At 35.6% G+C, this 19,287-nt stretch overlaps 1 protein-coding gene across 1 annotated transcript; it reads right to left on the bottom strand.

Annotated features, from left to right (window-relative positions):
* Positions 1 to 725: 725 nt before the first annotated feature.
* On the bottom strand, positions 726 to 19,136 carry EMB2762 (CCAAT-binding factor). Its single transcript, XM_086436421.1, has 15 exons — positions 18,637 to 19,136; positions 18,441 to 18,533; positions 18,167 to 18,240; positions 14,056 to 14,117; positions 13,804 to 13,855; positions 10,849 to 10,952; positions 8,434 to 8,525; positions 7,358 to 7,459; positions 4,699 to 4,757; positions 4,439 to 4,613; positions 3,269 to 3,442; positions 2,368 to 2,524; positions 1,809 to 1,866; positions 1,622 to 1,727; positions 726 to 1,095 (listed from the first exon to the last, which is right to left on the bottom strand). Exons 1-15 carry the CDS (start codon positions 19,009 to 19,011, stop codon positions 889 to 891), a joined length of 1,890 nt encoding a protein of 629 aa, XP_086292547.1. The 5' UTR covers positions 19,012 to 19,136; the 3' UTR covers positions 726 to 888.
* Positions 19,137 to 19,287: the final 151 nt, after the last annotated feature.

Raw genomic sequence — 19,287 nt, 5'->3', positions numbered from 1 at the left:
CGTGGACCGTCCATCTTTGTAAACATGGGTTTAGAAGTTTTGGAATGGACTGATTTTGGTGAGTATGATCTCCTATATTTCAATTTTTTTAAAATAAAAAAATAAATCTAAAATTTATAATAATTACCATAACTCTGGAAATAATACTCTTATATTTTTATTTACATGTTCAACAAGTATTTAAGAAATTATTGTCTAAGAAATTTGAAAAAAAAATTACCTAACGTAGTTAAAACAAGAGTAAAAAATAGTGACAGTTGGGGGTGATGATTAAGGGATTGGGGAACTGGAAAAAAAAACCCCATTCCACCCAATGGTCAATTTTTTCACCATTGGAACCATATGCAATTAGAAATTTGAAAAAAAAATTACCTAACGTAGTTAAAACAAGAGTAAAAAATAGTGACAGTTGGGGGTGATGATTAAGGGATTGGGGAACTGGAAAAAAAAACCCCATTCCACCCAATGGTCAATTTTTTCACCATTGGAACCATATGCAATTAGAAATTGCATGGTACGCTGTGAGACAATGACCAAAGCTAGTAAAATTGCATATGCACCATGGAATAATATGATTTTGTAATTGAAAATTACACACACAATAGCATATGCACTTGTACAATCACATATGCCAACAATGATGGCTAAGAGTATTACCTAATACAAGTTGTTCCAAGCATCTGTGGCAGTAACTTAATGCAGTAAATTTAAATAAATAAAAAATAGAAACAAACAAAATTTTATTGCAAGAACCCGGCAATACATTAATAAATAGTGAGAGACCTACAAAATTGATATGTATATATATTTTTTCCAACAATGGAAAACTTAAAAGGGGAGTAGTATCAGTTGAACTACAAAATTTCTAACCCTTAAATAAATCAAGGCTCAAGAGCATTCAATTCGCTGTCTTTTTGCAGAATTGTGATTATCTTCCACAGATGAATTTATTGCTTTATTGTCATCATTCCCAGATTCCTCATAGTTGGTCTCTTCAAATTTGAATGTCCAACCAGCAAAATCAGACTCCGAGAATAGTGAAGTTGGAGTTGATTTGTAGAATGCGAGTGGTACCTGTTTTACCCTCCTCCCAATCTGTACAACTCAACATTTCAACAGTTTAAAAAGTCATTATATAGCAACCTCAAAGAAAAATGAACTTACCTCCACTAGACTAGTATTAATATTGATTTAAGGCAATTAAATCCTGGCAGAATTAATGGTTATTGGTTGAAAAACAGAATTCCAAGGAATAAACTCTCTCAGCCACCTAGGAAAAAGATTCAAATGCCCACATTAATGGAGCCTGAAGCATCAGCACCTCAAATGCTTATTAAAACTTTCCTTCACGAGAAAACACGGGTGCTCTTATTTGACACTAAGGTCTGCTAATTCTTGATGTGTCTCTAAACATGTTCCAAGATATGCATTTTCAAAAAAGCCAAATTGTGTCTGTCTGGCAAGCCCACTGACATCTGCTTCTAATTAACTTGAATGAACATCTAGTTGGAAACTAATTTACAATAAAATGACGAGACAGACATTGAAAATGGTATACCAAATATTACAACAAATATATCAAGCAAACACAAAATCTTCAATAAATCGCAAAATATCTTACCTCATCTCTAAATATTGTGGCATATGAACCTGAACTAAAATCCTTAACTGCGACTTCGGTGGTTTTGGCCCTAACCGTCAAGTCATTCTCAAGTGATGTGACAAATCTAACATACAAAAGAAGCTATAAGAAAAAAATAAGACATAAGAGAGGGGTGTGATGATGATTAAGGATGAAGCATGGTTACCTAGAAACAGCCGGGCAGTAGTGGTGGCGAAGGGTGTCTATTTCCCAAAGAGAACTTCCTGTCCCAAGCAATTATATCAGAATCATTTGGTTGAATGCTATGTAACCGACGCATATCCAATCAAATTAGAAGGAATAAGACAATAGTAAGACTAAGTATGTTTTTAGAGATGAATGTTGGACAACAACAACAAAAATGGTCATAGATTGGGTACAGCAAAGATTAGAATGCAACTATGGGTGAGAAGAAAAACTAAGATAAAGTTAGAATTTAACTCATTCATGAAAATGTATTAGCCTTAATACGTGATAACTAAGGGAAAGTCAAATGAGATGATTTGGTCATATGCAAAAAAGACCAATTCCAGCCCTTTGATGGGACTGCAAGTTAAAGGTTCTAAAAGAGCGACAGAAGAACAGAAAAAATTGGTTGAGGTAGTGAAAGCGGATATGAACACACTAGAATTAATAGAAGACAAGGCTTTATATAGAATTGAATGGAGAAACAGGATTCTTTCAGCAAAAAAATTTGATGATGGTGAGTTGAGATAGCAACTTACTCATGGCATTAGATTTTGCAGGATCACTCTCTTCAAAGTTAAATAGATCAACACCAGGTTTTTTACTGGACATTTCTGGGCCGGGATCAGACTCCTTTGTATTCCCACTAAATTCATTTTCTCCACTTGAAGCATTTCTATCACTCTCATCATCAACCTGCTCCACAATCACAGCTATTAATAGTTTCCTCGAAAAGATTCTGGAAAATTTCTCAATCTTAGAAAGGATGAACAAAAATGGTTTGGAAATGCTTTTTTTCTGAACAGCACAGGATAAGATATTCAATAGTCTTAGAATCTACAAACTCACCTAAAACATATAAAACATATTCTTAAATAAAAGAAACGAATATTCAAATACATAATCGGATACGGATATACACTTCACACAACCCACACCCGACCTATTGTCAGCCCTAGTCGTCGCATATCGACTCGAATATGCATGTCAATGGGTTTCCAACACAACAAAAACATTAGAAATGCCTTGTTATCGTTACATAGCCTACTTATAATATCCCCCAACTCAAACAAATACTTCTAAGACTCATCCATGTTGACTTGCCTAAGTTGAATTGGCCTTTGCAGAGACCAGATTATGATTCAATCATGAATCTCAATTCACATTGGATCAGACTAGTCTAAGGCTGTCTTCGGTTTTTCACCCCAAAGATTTGAGGAAAATATGCTCTATTTGCTTGACTCACCTCGATCTATCCCAAGAACAAACTGGGACACGAGTCCAAGACTAAGAACCATGTCTACTCATTCACTGAAAAAGAAGTAACTAATGCACATGCTTCTTTGTGTGCGTCACAATCCTTGATGTCTAAGTTATAGTTCTTCACCAAGATTAGCAAAAGCCTATAAGAAGTTGGTAAAAGATGAAAACTGTTGTTACCCGATGAGCCAAACAGTTAATTGAAGGATGCCTTCGCAGAAGGTTGTGAATTAGAGCAATAATATTCAATTCTCCTTGTGGCGGGACCACAAGCGCTAGACGGCTCAATTTCTTTGTAAAAGCAGCAGCCAAATAAGCTGGAAGGAGTGGAGACTTCAAACAAGAATCCAGAAGCTGCACACCACAAAATGTATATAGTTAACAAACATTTATACGCATAATCCAGGGAGAATGAAACTTCCTATGGTGAAAGCTTTTTGTTCCAAATTGTCAAAAATCTAGGTCATTTCTATACTCTCTTTTTCATGTTTGTTACATGTATAAGCTAATACACACATTGCATTTTTTTTTTTTTTAAACAAAAAAATTTCTGGAAAAGATAAAAAAAGATTTCCTGATATGTATCTGAAAAAAAGTCTCCCCAAACTTGAGAGGGTATCGAAAACCCCCAATAAATTATGCCATTTATCTTTACCAAATCATCATCATCAGAACCTTACCCAAACTTTTAACTTGGCTAATGCTGCCAAAAAAAACCATACCTTATCGTTAAGCAGATAAATTTCATCTAGCTATTAGATGGTAAAGGTTCATATACCATTCCACAAACTTGTATACAATGTTTTAAATCCCAGGTGGGCCACATCGCCTGGTTTGACCTATCCATCAAAACCAGAAATATGCAGCCACAGATCAGATACCCAGCCCCAAAAGGTAGCCAAAACAAGTTTGACCCACCCAAGTCGCATGGTCACATGGTCAGATCACAACCCGGGTAGGTAGCCTTGAATTGCTGTGTACCAACCCCAAGGGACCTGAACCATTTGTTTTAAAATTACTGGTCACTTGTGCTGGACTATTTTGCAGGGAAAGATGTTAAAGAAAAATGGGTGTTTCTCGTGGGGTGCAGGGGTGATTTAGAGACATTTGGATTATCATCTCTTTGCCTGGAAGAGATTCTTGGAGTTACAAGGAGGGATTTTTCAATGTAAAATGTCAATGGATTCAGATGAAATACATAAACACTAAATGATGTAAGCCATTTTCCCTATATTTTTGCGTACTATATTATTTCTTACTAATATTTTCTGACTTCTGTTGACATTGTCAAAACAACCCATCAGTCCAAGCAGATAGCCACAACCCATTCCAACAAATCGAGGCAATTACCTCAAAAAATCTTGCCCGATGTTTCGCCATAAAAATAGAAGGTACCAATAATGCATAAAGCTTTTCATAGAAGTTGGGATATTCTAGACCATGTTGAGTCATAAGAACATAAAGGCTGCTAAGAGCCATAACGCTGATAACACCGCCAATATCATATGATCTCGTTAAAAAGTCACTGCACATTGTCAGAAAATAAATCAGGTTCCAGCCAGGTTCCAAACCTACAAGAGAAAACAAAAAAACTCAAGAAGTGGGTTCACCATAACATTAATGGATTCGACAGATGAGGAATAACCGCCTGATGGAGCATGACGAGAACCTGAGTATAATAAGGATTGCAGATTAGATAAGCATAAATGAATCATGAGATGAAAATATTTACAATGTCAAGAACGAAATACAAGAATCTTGAATTTGTAAATCAAATCCATTGGTTCAAAGGTAATCAACATGTTGGTGACTCATTATTGTACACACATATAACTGCTCCAAAATAGCATGCAAATACAACAAATAGGACATTTTTTTATGTGAATCCCTCAGAAATAAGATAGCAATTGGGAAATAAGTAAACCACTAAACCCAAACAAACCACCAACCAGTGGAGAAAGAAAGAATGAACTACCAAACTCGGTAAAGAATAATGACACATGTTGCAACAGTTATTTGGTTTTGAACCATGTATACAAAATGGCTTATATAGGGAAGAGGCTAACAATGAATTAACAAAAAAAACTTTTCCAGGATTGAAAAAATCAAAATCAAAATCAAAATCAAATTGGCAAAATTTGGTATATTCAATGGTAGGCAACTTTTTTTTTGAGCTAAGCAAGCAAGCGGTCAACGGTCAGCGTGAAAGTGAGTTCAACGTGTTTTCAACCCAGGTCATGGAATCGACCCTTACCGGCTTAGCTAAGTTGGAACCTCCCAATGATGGGAAACTTGATATATTTCTGAAATGGTCTGTTTTAGATAATCATCAAATCAAGGTGGTCAGGCATCCCATCACTTCAAAAGACTGAAAAAACATATGATCTATAAAAATTTATACAAAGCCCATAGACTGTGGAGAAAGAGAGTACAAAAACTACTACAATTCGGAGCTTGCTAAGAAAAGATAAAAGTTAAATTATGATATGGATGGTGTAATACAGTTGAAAGAGTTGAATGAGGGAAAAAAAAATTGTGTGTAAGTATCCTAGATGTGACTGCTCCAGATAATACCCAGTTTAAGAGGTTTAAATAATTCAACCATAGATCCAAGGGGTAGTCCACAGGGAAGCCGATAACATATATTAAGGATTTCCACCAACAGACCTGTGTGCCACTTGGGTTTACTGGCCATTTGTCCACCAGCCCATTAAGGGGCCAATGGCAGACACTTTACTGTTCCCTAGTTTCTACTTTCAGTCCTCTCGTTGCTAGTCACTAGTCTTAGTAGCTTATTTCAGCTCGACTCTGTTTGTTAGTTTCTTGTCAATTTAATTTTCAAGCCTTCTAAAAATAGTTAAACTCTGGTGTCATCAATTATTAGAAACAGGCGAACTTCTAGGCTGCATGCTTTAAATTTTCTAATATTCTTCGTTTTCTAGAATTCCAGGGTCTTCAATCTAATCCAGCTCCACAACCCATAGAATAAATAAACCTGTTTTCGCCCGTCATCCCCACTTCCATCAACAATCAATTTGGACCCATCCACCAACCCATATACCTAGCCTAACAGTTAAAAAGCTCATAAAACTCTTCAATTCAGTTACTAGACAAAAGTCACTTATTCCTCTTTAAACCCTCAACAGCCTATATTTCTGTTGTTTTCCTTTTTCCTGATTTCCTAGAATTCCAAGGCCTTTAATCTAATTCAACCACATAACCCAAAGAATCCAGAAACTTACTTCTACCCATCATCCCTACTTTTTTTAATTGGTTTTAAGTGAGAGAGCTGAGTTTTGATCTCAGGTCTGCAGCATAGCCACTCGCAGACTTTACCACCTAACAGAGGTGCCACCTTCATGTCTTAATACAAATCCACTTTTATCAGCCCTTGGTATTCACCAGTCTCATCACCCTTCTAATCCTTAACATAACCCATCCAATTCTTTCAAACAACCCAAGAACACCTCCAATCAAATTCTAAGGGAAACCCCAAATTTGAAATCCCAAGGCTAGAATCCTACCTGATCCCACTGGAGGATGGAAGATGGAATCAATTACTTATGTCATAGAACCTGAAGGTAATTGAAAATCAAGGAAGTTGTGGTTTTGAACCACAAGCATAGGTCTAGGAATTGAGAAGCTTTCAAAGACGAGAAAACAAGCTATGAAAATTTAACCTTCCAAACCAAGAAAGAATTAGATATTCAAAACTCAATGACTTCTAATGGTCAATCTCCTTAAGCGTAAGGCCTCATTTTGGTTGATTATTGTTGTATGTGCAAAGTGAGTGGTGAGTCTGTGGAGTATATTCTTATTCCTAGTGAGGAGGCCTTTTTGGTTTGGTCTCACTGCCTCTCATTGTTTAAGGTCCCTTGGTGTCATCTTTGTTTGTTTGTTTCTCTTCCCTCCGGTTAGAAATCCCCAACCTTTTCTGGCAGGTTGAAGATTATGTGGAAGTTAACGCCTTTTGCTATATATTGGGGCTTGTGGAAAGAAAGGAATATGCGCACATTCAATGGGAAAGAGAGCAATATGCAAGAGCTTATTTTCAATATCTTTGGATAGTTATTTTGTGGTGTAAACAATTTAAGGAATTTAGGGGTCTGTTTTTCGAAAATTTTATGTTTAGATGGGATAATGTAATCAGGGAGTGATTCTTGTCTGTATCCTTCTTTGAGGACTCCTTGTCCTCTTTCAATAAAATTTTACTAATTAAAAAAAACAAAACAAAAACAAACAAACACAAAAAGGAACTTTAAGGGTTACCTCCTTGTACACATCGAGAGGGAGAGGTAGCCTAAGAAATGATATCCATGCTTTAGTAAACTTCAGTTTCATCTTTTTGGCAATTTGGGATGTCAGTAAGACCTGGACAAGATGAAAATAGTAAAAGTGCATCAAAAGAAAAGGACAATCCACTGTCTAAAGTCTAAACAGAAAAAAATTTATCCACCATAAAGGAAACAAGAAATTATAATGATGCATCTTAAGAATGCAGGACCGTACTGCCCATGCAGAGTTAGTAATTAGTTTGGGCCTGATTGATGCTAGATTCAAACCACTTTTAGATGTTACAAACTCAGGTGTCATCATGATAAGCATTATTCTATAAGTGTATGTGATAGTGTTGTTAAAGCTTTGGTTCTATGTGATTACCTCATCAAGCTAGGACCCTTGGCACCTAGACCAACCCCTAACTAGGCATTAATCACCAAGTTGTCACCTAGGATGCCTACATGCTGGAGTGCTGAACTTAAAGTGTTGGCCTAGATGTCACAGTGTATCTTCTGCACACATGTAAAAATCTTACAACATGAAGTATAAGAAGCTCCAATAGATTGTTTTCAACCTACTCCCATTCATTCATGTTTGGCCCTTTTATTGTGTAAAGGGAACTCTGTGCAACACAGAAAAAATCCTTTCACGCGTATGTTTATAGAATAGGGGTTGTTTTGCAACACAGAATAAAAACCTTCTGTATCTCTTTTCTGTTTTAAGATGGGTTATATCTGTGTAACAGAGTAAAGGTCATCTCTTTCTATTGTTTCTTACTATTTTTTTTTTTTTTCCTCCTCTCATCTTCTTCAGTCTTTTGCTATTATTTTCAGTTGCTTTGCTCATTAGTTTCTAATCACTATGTAAAGAAAAATGTAGTGGGCTTTGTTTATATATGCATCCCCTTTTGCTAAGAGGATTCAAAAAAAATATTTATATAAAGATAAGAAACACTCTGAGAAGAACACTATTGCATGGATTGGGATTCAGATCCAAGGATAGCAATAGATTTGTTAGTAAACCTAATCTTACCCAAAAAATGACACTGGAGATTACAAAAAGCTTACACTGTTGTTACATTTCCTTAGCTTGTTTTGTTCGTCCTCCACATGTGAAATCTCACTCGACCCGTTACCATCAATTTCGTTGGATGAAAAACCTAACCCATACAATAACAAACAAAGTTAGGACACTTATTCCACCCAAACCCCACAAGTTCATTCATGTTCATAGAAGCATCGACAAATACTTAGTAGCAATGGAAGAGATGCTGGAAAAATCACACATGGAACCAAGAGCATATTCTTTAAGCATGCACGAACACACCCAGAAAAAAAAAAAAGGAAGCAGCAGCCTAAAATAGTGTTGGTGGATCAAATCCCAATTTCAACGATGTTCTTTAAGTTATTCTGAACCATCGAGCCCTAGAGGAGCTTATAGGGAAAATGAAGGTACCATGCTCAAGCTTTTCTGAAGCTGATTATGATTTAAAGTATTTCTAAGTAACAAAATTTAGCATATGATATGTACCATAAATTTGAAGGTACTGACATGATACATGAGGTCAGTACCAAAACTCTATGTATAAATAAAATACTAAACAATACCTATTTCTACTTTAAATTGTTAACAAGCTAAAAGTGCCAAAGATTCAGAAATGTGTTGCAAAGCATTTAAAGCAAGAAAAATCTAAATTTAAATTTTAACAAAGTAAAATTGCCAAAGATTCTGAAATGTATTGTAAAGAATTTTAATGCTTTGAACACATACCTATTTAGCATATACAAGCACGTTTAGTTATAAATTTTACCATACTTTGGCATATCAGAAAAAATAAAATAAAATTTGTTCAATTCTGTAGTATATGTAGCTGTAGTTGAAGTTTAATTGCTTTAGAGATCTTGCTTTTAGGCAAGGTTGTTAAGAGAGCTAGGCAGGGCCTATGGCAGACCCCCTTAGGGCCTATAGGTGGGGCCAAAGCAATAAAAAAAAAAAAATTAACATTTCATTTTTTAGCAAGTAGTAAAGGTCATGTAAAAAAGAGTAAAAAAATAATGTAAATGTCATTGCCAAGAAAATACTAAGTTACCAACTACTAGCAAACTTGTAAACACAACTAGTATGTAAGAAAATGAAAATAATTTAACACCAAATATTGAAGTAATTTGATGCCCCTCACAAATATTTGTTGTTATAATAAGATAAGGCAGAATAAATGTTTTGTTGACACCGAAGTTTGGAGGACCAAAAATGCCCCCACCTTTACATCTAACTTGTCATTATCAAGGTCATCCTTGTCAAAATGAATAAAATTACAATCCCATGACCATATAACCACGTTAGTTAGTTTTCAGTTTCCTAAAATAACACAAATATCATTTTATTATGCCATCTTCAAAATAGCCTTAGTTAATATTTTAAATTACAAAAAGACCTTTACAATATATAAATGATAAAATTATGAGAATAGAAATCCTAAATTTTGCAATACATGTGTGTTTGCAATACATGTGTTTGCATATCCTAAATTGAAGTAATCTTAACCATGCAGAAATCCTAAATTTTGCAATACATGTGTGTTTGCATATGCCACCTACTAGCTTTTTTTTAATCTTAGACACCTCACGAGTTTAGCTAAATATTTGAGACACCCCTTATGCTCTAAAATTGATTAAATATCCATTAAAACACAATTTATAAAAAATTATTTCATAAAATACCATTTTAACCCCAGTTTTTGAAACCCTGCTTAAAGCGAGTAAAGCCTAGGCGCTTGATGGTCTGGGCAGAAAATCAGGGCTAAGCAGGATCCAGGCAGGGGCTTTTGACAGCAGAGTTTTTAGGTTCCGTGGGCATCAAACACAATTGAGAATTATAAAAATGGTTAACAAATTGCAATGCAACTTTGAGGTCATGGGTTCAAGCGTAGATACACTCCTTTTGGAGGGTTGATGACACATCTAATTTCTTCTGTGATATTTTAAGATAGACAGTGTGACTCGTATAGGCATGTAGCATCATTTCTTGGGATTCTACTAAAGAAGCGAAGCTTTGGAAATTCAAATATAACTCTCACCATGTGAGGGATCCAGCAGGAGATTTAGAGATTTGACAGCCTATAAATTCATTGCACCACAAAGTAGGTTGGCCCACTTTTGCGTACCTTGTGATAAAAGGTATCTCTTTGTCAAAAGAGAAAATGAGCAAGGAATGAAGCAAAAGAGATGCAGCAGCAATACATACAGAAATGAAGGCAGAAAAATTGCGTACAATTTGTGGTTTGTCTAACAGAACAAAAGATGCACAAATGCATGAGGAAGTATGCAAGAGCAAAGCATCCAACAGTTGTAAAGCTTTAGAAGCACAAATAATAGAAAATCACACAAACCAAAGATAAAAGAGTAAAGGTTTCCGAAAGTTACCTCCAAATGAAAAGATCAATAAACTTAAAGATCGTAACAAAGAAGAAAATAGTTACTCACCTAACCCACTCCACATCTCATAATCAGATTTCCCTTCTTGGACCTCTAGAGGAGGGATGGATGATAGAATATAATGTATCTTGAGAATGGCAAGCTCTACAACACTTCAAAACAATAAAAATTCCGTTACACCGTGTAGTGGTTTTTGTAACAAATTCAACTCCGCGCAAATAACAGGAATCATTTCATCAGGTGCAAAACTGAAGTTTTGACATGATTAACCTGTAATACAAAGGCAATATATGGCTATAGGAAAATGATTAGAGAGGAAAAAAAAGTGCAGAACAGGAACACATTAACAGTGCCTTTAAAATAGCTAATGGCACCAACAGTGACCAGCGAAGGGAATATTCATATGCCAAAGATATCTATCTTATATTTTTGGCTGGTAAGTGGTATGTTTCTAATAGAGAAAAAAAGATGAAAGTAGTAATGAAGCTTCGACCATGAGCCAGAAGTAGCACCAGCATTGGCCTAGGAGCAGGGACGGAACCAGGATTTTCTTGTAGGGGGAGTGGGGGGGCAAACTGTAGTTAATCGTATGGTAAGGTTGAAGATCTTGAAGATGAATGGTCTTGGGGTGAAAATTCAAAGGTTTATTGAGGAAAGGGCATTTAGGTTATTTCTCATTAGTCTATGAGAGAAGGCCCAAGTTGAGGGGCAATGTCATCAGCTCAAAAACAAAGGCTATCTCGAAATATCCACTTAATCACCTACTCAACCTCGATCTTATCCAATAGACAAATGTAAATGACTTCATTACCCTCTTCAACCTGAAACCAAAAACCTATCAAATTCGATCTCTTCCCAAAATTAGTCAACTTTAACTCTTGGATGAAAATTTTACTGACTTTTCAGCCTCAAGATCTACTTTAACCTTCAAATCCAAAGAACGAGATAGGATTTTTGAAGTAGAAGATGATGAAATTTTTTATAGAAAATTCTAAGGTTTTATATAAGGGATTAAAAGTTCAGACAATGTTCAAAAGCATGGATTGAAGATAAGTGAAATTGATTAAAATTAATTTTCTACGGAGGTTGGAGTACTTGAAGACGACAATTTTGGAAGAAAAAAATAAGCTTTTTGGTTATAAGTTGACAATGAGGGTATTTAGGTCATTTTTGGTTAGCTTAGAAAAGAAGTAGAGGTCAAAGGAGGGATGTCATCAGTTGAAAACAAAGGTGGAGATATCTAAAATATTCATCTAGGTGTAAGGGGTGTCTAATCACCCAAAAAATTGAGTGTGTTTTTTTTCGGTGGAGGGGGGGGGGGGGTAAAACTTGGAGGGAGGCAACATGGTCAAAGAGGGCATGTCATCAGTTGAAAACATAAGGGTATCTCAAATTAAAATCAAAATAAAAGGTATCTAAAATCACCCAAAAAATTGTGGGGGAAATTGCCCCCCGCTGTAGTTCCACCCCTGCCCTAGGAGAAGCCCAAGATTAAATTATAAGCACTCAGCAAGTGGAAATATTTGTTTTGTTGATTAGGAAGATTTACTTAAGATAGATTAATAGCTTTTTTAGAAGATTTCTGAGTCGTAATGTTGATTTAGGGGAAAAATAAATGTAAGGGGAGAGAAATCCCCACATTTTCACATTCTGGATGGATTTCATGCATCCAAATAAAAGAGATTCTTATTGTGGTTTGAGTAATTCCATCATCTGCTTCTTCCATTGAATAACTTGAAGTGCATCATATTGTTAAAAAATTGTCAACAGCGACTATGAACTAGGTAATACAGTCATCGATAGTGGCAGCAAAGCAAACATTATTTTGGTAGAAGTGGTTAACAAATTGCATATGTCAAAGAAGCCACATCCCCATCCTTACGCAATTTTTTTGGTGAATGGCATTTTTTTTTGTTGTTGTGGAGTACCTTTTTACCAGATAAGTTATGGAATTCTTAGGAATACAATGTATTTTTTCTAACAAAAGTTTACAAGACACTATTTCATATTTTTTAACTCAAAAATTTCTTTATGAACCGTATGATCCAACAATTAGAATCTGGCATACGGCTGTACAACTCAAGTCACTTATGATAATGCATTTTAGTGTAAATTATTGTGGTCAAAATGACCATAATGGTGATGCCAGATCATAGTTATACAGTAAAAATCAGTATCAACCATGCACTATCCCACAACTTGTCAGCAACATGAATTAGATTGTCATTCAACTATATCTAGGGTCCCATATCATTAATCAAGTTATCAATATAATGTTCTTATGACAACCCTTTCAAAACTTGGGGAATGGAATACAATATAAGCTCCAAATCAGGAAAACAAACTGAATGTTTGCAAACGCTCATGAAAGAAGGATAAAGCTCCGTGTGCCTCTCAAAAATGTTGGTGATATTGGGAAGTGGAGAGCACATTTGGAACACCCATTGTATTAGATATAGTACAAAACAATGTAACCACCAAATTGATTGCTTATACCATCATGATATCATCATGCTATAAACAATATAACAGAACTGAAAAAATGTTTTTTCCCCCAATAAAATAGATCCAAATTTTTCTCTTCACCTACATCTCTTTTATTACTTAATTAATAATTCTTTCCTATTGATTATTATTTATTCCGCATTTTCATAGATTATAAGCCCATGCCTAGAGGCTAATACCTTACACTTTATGAAGACTCATTCCCGAACCTATATATTCAAAAACATTGAGTTAAACAACAGAAGACATAGAGCCTCAAGACACCTTCCTGCAATCTCTTTTGCAGATAGCTTCCTTCGTCTTCACGAAACATCATAATATAAATTAAAAGAGGGCACATTAGCTTCAGCCATTCCAACATTTATTCATCATATGATATAAAATAAAGACAGAAACAATGTTAAGCTTGTTCCACAAACAAAGACACTCTAAAATAATAAAAGAACAAATAATAATATAGAATATAGGAGAGAACAAATAAGTACATATGGAACAAACCTTGAACTTGAAATATGCTCCCCATTGTCATTTACACTTGTATCGATGTTGTCTAAAAGAAAAAGGAAAATGTCAATAGACCAAGAAAAAAGAGAGGGGGTGCGGGCAGAAAACTAAAAGCAACAAGTAAAATATTGGTCTAAGCAATCAAGTCAAGATGGTTTGTGATAAGGAGACAGTAATAACACGTTAAAAATACAGAGCTAACTGGGGGAAAATCTAGTACAGCAAAGTTCATCGAAGAGTGGGTACCTGTAATGTTTGTTGACTCTAAACTCCTAACAAGCTTTTCCAAGCTAATGTAGGTAAAATAACTGTGGCAGAATAAACGATTTAACAAGTCAATCAAGTAGAGAAAGTCATGATATTATGCAACGACAGTATGCAACATGCAGATCAAAAGAGAATATAGGGAAGAATAAAATGCAAGGCATAAAATTGAAAATATGATGCACAAGATTGCAATCCACATTGAAACTATTTAAGTATTTACCATTCCAAAAGCAATGTGATTTATGAAAACACAATAAACAGATTTAGAACTGATTTGATTAAGTGTGAAATACATGAAGTTATTTATCCAACAAAAGCCTTCATAAGGCTAAGTAACTCACCAAGAATCATATGTTTCAGAAAGTCTAAGTCAGCATGAGTGTACAAGTTTAAAAAATAAAATAAACCAAGACTCACCAAGAACTCAAATATTTCTGAAAGTTCTTCACAAAGGTCGAGTTGAGAGCTTGCAACATCAAAGGTGAAAAAGCATATAAAAGCAAAATTTTATAACAAGGAAGATGGTAATGGGTTTGTTAAATCTCCGTGAACTAGCATTGCTTGATCTTCAGGAATAGGCAATTCTGCACCAGAGCTTTAAGAGCCTCATCCCTAGTTCTCATAGGCATGGGTTCAACCTTCTTGGGGCAGCACATCGGATTGCCTCCGAGAACTTTTTCTATGAAAGCTTGGACACAAATGTTGGGATAAACTTTTAAAAAAATACTATTTTGACCTGTCCTGGGCTTTTTAGATAGTTCACTCTGCTTCGGGCCGGGCCAGCATTCAAGTTTCCCTGTTCGAGAGAGCTCCTTGGCCTAGGCTCTCGACACTTATAGGTAGGATGTCTTTAACTGTCGTTTTCCTTTCTTTCTCTAGGTTGGTTTTTTTACCAATCTTTTTCAAGCTATGTATACTTTTTCTTTTTTTTCCTTTTTCGATTGGTAAAAAAGAATTTTATTAAACAAGAAAAGACAGAAAGGGGGAGGCCAAGCTGGTCACCTAGATATAACAAGCAAAACAAAAGACAAAAAGAAAGAAACCGATCACAAGAACCTCATGCTGAACAAAGAACTGTCCATCTGAACAAAAAACTTCTCTAAATTCCTCATAAATTTTACTCCATGAGTAGATGAGCCCCATTATCTTCTAATCAAATTGTTCACGGAATGCTCTTTCCCTTCAAAAACCCCATTGTTCTGCTCCGACCAAATGCCCCAATAAATGGCGAAGCAAGTTAAAGACCACCAAGATTCTTTTCTTGGTAGGGAAAACTTTAATGAACCAACTTTGAAACAGATCGACGACCCAAAAAAAAAAAAAACGGAACACATCACAGAATTTCGAATAACAATAGAAAATGGGCCCAAACATTCATAGCCCAAGGACAATGCAAAAGTAAATGATTTACTGATTCCCCATTTGATTTACACATGAAACAGAAGTCTATCGATGCTATCCCCCTTGCAATCACATTGTCCATGGTAAGAGAAACCAAGGCTGTTTTCAAAAAAAATTTAAAAGAATAAATAAATAATTAAAGCTATTTTGGATGTCACTATTGGTCCCCAAACGGTAATGACAGGAAAATAAGGATTGGTAGGACCCAAAGCATTGTAGAAAGATTTAACCGAGAACATTTTTTCTTGCTTACTTCCCAATCTGTATTTTTTTTTTTTTTTTTAAATGAAATCTTACCTTATCAAAACAGCTGATTACAAGAAAGCCACTTGTGCATGCGGTTATGCAACATAGTAGCAGCAAGCTAAGGCAATAGGAATTTGAATAAATTTTAAGGGGTTTAAAGGAAGCAACCCTGTCTCTACAACATCTTGTGCATGGTGCTAATGAAAATGGGGATATATGATATAGCCACTACATCCAATACATGAAACCAATGAAAAACACGCACATTAGCTTTGGTGTTAAGGACTTACTTGTAGGAACCAAAATTTAACCATCCTCGGGATATAAAAATGATCTTAAAAATGGAAAATTTATCGAAAGACGTGATTCATCCAAATAAAACTTCACTCAAAGAAAATGTGATTCAATCTGATCCAATTCACTACAAGAAAAAGCCAATTCGAATAACCAACATCCTATCCATGTGATAGAAGGTCTGGCCCTTATCTAGTAGCTAAACCCCCTGTCCTTGTGATTGGTGGTTCGGCTGCCACTCTTGCTCCTCCCTTCAATTGGTTCAGCTCTCATACTTTTCTTCTTCTTTTTTGATAGTTATAGGGCTGGTGGTTAGCAAATGAAGTTGGATTCAAGGGGGTTTGGCTCTCATTCTCTCTCACCCATAACACATGGTACAGACCCTCTTCAACCAAATTTCCTATTATACTATTACTCAATAAATAACGTACCACATCAATAGAATCTCACACCATGTCTATCTCTATCCTCTAATTGACTCAATCACATAGACCACTCTACAAACAGAAGGCAAAGAATGCAATTACAACAAGTAAACAATCCAATTGTGACCTCAACCAATGGTTAAGCAAAGGGTGACCTCAATTGATTCAACTCAAACCTAGAATGCACATTAAAGATCTCCACTCAAGTGGCAACCTTTAATATAATCAGTGTTGTCAAATGCGGTCGCATATTCACATATGCTATTTTCAAAGTGAAAATTGCTTATGCTACAGTCGCATACCCCAAATTATGCTATCTGCCAATATGGATGGCAAAATTTTTGCGTGTGAAGTGTGCAATGTATGTGATGGCATATGCGATTTGTACGATGGCATATTTTTCTGCACTTTTTTCTTTCAATTTTTGTTTCTTACAACATATTCCACCGCATATGATGGTCGCACATGGTCACATATGCGAACAGCATATGTTGGTCGCACATGGTCACATATGCTATTTAACAACATTGAATATAATCAAAGGGAATCCACCCCAACTCACCAAACTCCGGCATGATCAATTACGCATAACCCAAAGGTGTCGCAAAGGCATAACACAACAAATCAACTCAAGAAACTGAAACACTACCGAACTGAAACAATTATATTGTCATAACCACTCCTAATATCATTTACAAATACCAATTGTAGTAGAGCAGAAATGGTATTAAACCAAGGCAAGTATGGACTAGTGGAGGATCAGTTACATTCAGAATCTAATGCTCTTCACAATCAATGCAAACCACTTACGTCTATTAAAAGGAGAGCCCTCTCCATTTGGGCTGACCTAGACTCAATATCTGAGATGAAAACTCAAATATTCTTTGCTCTCCAACTCACAAGTTCACTAACATGATTTTCTGAGGCTATTTAGTCACCACCACACCAGTGCCTTTGCAAGTGAAACTACAAGAGGAGAAGAGCGAAGAATCTACTTTCCACCACATAAGACGGCCGGAAAGATTACATCTTTCTGAAGGCATACTTATTTCAGTAAAACCCGAAAAATTGCCAGCATTACTGAATGCAACAAATGAACTCCTTAACTTTCCTTCTCTTATTTCTTTCAGATAAAGTTAACTTAGAACTGATCAAATACAAAAGGGAAAAAATATCCTCATGTTAGCTTTCATGCATGCTAAATTAACCTCTCACATATCAATGACATCACAGTCTTTTGACCCTTGGTTTGAAACAATTTGTGAAAATTCCCTCCTTGAGAACTTTCTTTTAGGCTATAATCAACTGTATCAAGTGTCTATCTTACAATGAGGATCATCAAATATAATGAGCTTTGGAAGCAGGAAACTACACCATTGTATCATGCAAATTCTCATATTTTGTGTATATCTGAAGCCTCATTAATTTGTGAGCCCATTGTCGTCTTCCTTAGAGCTCATGTATTTGAAAGCTACTACTATCAAGGAGATATTCAAATGAGAGAGAGAAAATAATAAATAAATAAATAAAATCAGAACTAAATTGTAATATTTAAATTAACAAGCATTGGCAATAACTTCCTCATTACGCCTTTATCAACATGTCCCTAATTAACCCTAATTTTTTCCAACAATTTTACAGAAGTTATACAATCAGACGAATGGGATCTGCTTATATAAACAATTAATATTAACAATATACCAGGATAATTAAATTAGGCATACCGGACATCCATGTACTTGAAAAACTTTGACACTAGCGATTGTAGTAAAAAATCAACAGACAATGTTGAATGAACCTGAAATTGACAAAAGAATCGTAAACAGATGACCATCGACAAGAACCCAATATAGCAAATTATAAGCTTCACAGTTAAATTGTGTAACAGCGTTCAAAGGGTGTTTTCTGTAGGAGATTTCAGATTAACTAAATATTCAGAGTTAATAAACAAAAATAGAAACATAATTCTACTATAATTTAAGAAGTGCTACAACTTACAATGGTGTGAAGAAACCTGTAATATATAACAAATTGAAATTTTCCTCTTTTTCCCAATTTCACAAATTCCATTATAGCATCCAAAGCCACCTCCTAATAATGAAAATTTCCCAAATAACAATACTACATCAATAAAAGCAAGCAAACAACAACACAAACCACCTCAGCCAATTAAAGTAAACTAAACAAAACTCACTCTTAGGGTTTCTTCGGAGTGTGAAGAAACAGCAATGGCAATGAGATGTTTGACGAACTCATCGAATTTCGATCGAAGCCATGTTTTGTAAACAAGTTCAGGGTCTTTAGATGATTCTCCGTCGCTACCACCAACTAAGAGAAATTTCGAAGATGAGGAAGGGAGATCAGAAAGAACAGGGATGAAGAAGGATTGGAGGGAGAGGAGAGATTCGAGAGCGTGTTGAGGAGGAGATGAAGGGGAAATGAAGGTGAGGAGGAGAGGGAGATTGTTGATGTGAGATCTCGAAGATAGGAGTTGGTGACCTAGGGTTTTCAGGTTTTCAAGATTGTATTTCGATTTTTTCTTCTGCGTTTTTGCTAGGATAGACGCCATTCAAGATTCGAAGAATCTCGAGATGAGTCTGGAGAGGAGAGAACTTAAAGAGTAGAAGAGAGGCGCTTACGACTTACGACTTACGACTCTCTCTGGTTAACTAATGCCATTCCTTGAAGGCCTGAAGAACTTTGTTGTAGGGCTATCAATGGATCGGAACATATCTGAAATCGTGATCCGATATCTCCAGATCCGGAATAGGGATTTTGATTCTGACATAACCGATCCGATTGACCCGAATTGAAATTTATCTGATGGTTACTGGGAGTTGGGACA

The sequence above is a fragment of the Akebia trifoliata genome, chromosome 3 (genome assembly GCF_017979445.1).
Source record: "Akebia trifoliata isolate Shusen 1 chromosome 3, ASM1797944v1, whole genome shotgun sequence".
In the NCBI taxonomy this organism is placed as follows: Eukaryota; Viridiplantae; Streptophyta; class Magnoliopsida; order Ranunculales; family Lardizabalaceae; genus Akebia; species Akebia trifoliata.
This window is presented reverse-complemented; position numbering and strand designations above follow the sequence as displayed.

Coding starts and splice junctions, on each gene's coding strand:
- EMB2762 (XM_086436421.1), bottom strand. CDS start 19,011: ATGGCGTCTATCCTAGCAAAAACGCAGAAGAAAAAATCGAAATACAAT. Junction 4,758..7,357: donor CTCTCGATGTGTACAAGGAG/GTAACCCTTAAA, acceptor TATTATACTCAG/GTTCTCGTCATGCTCCATCA. Junction 1,096..1,621: donor CCACAATATTTAGAGATGAG/GTAAGATATTTT, acceptor TGAGTTGTACAG/ATTGGGAGGAGGGTAAAACA.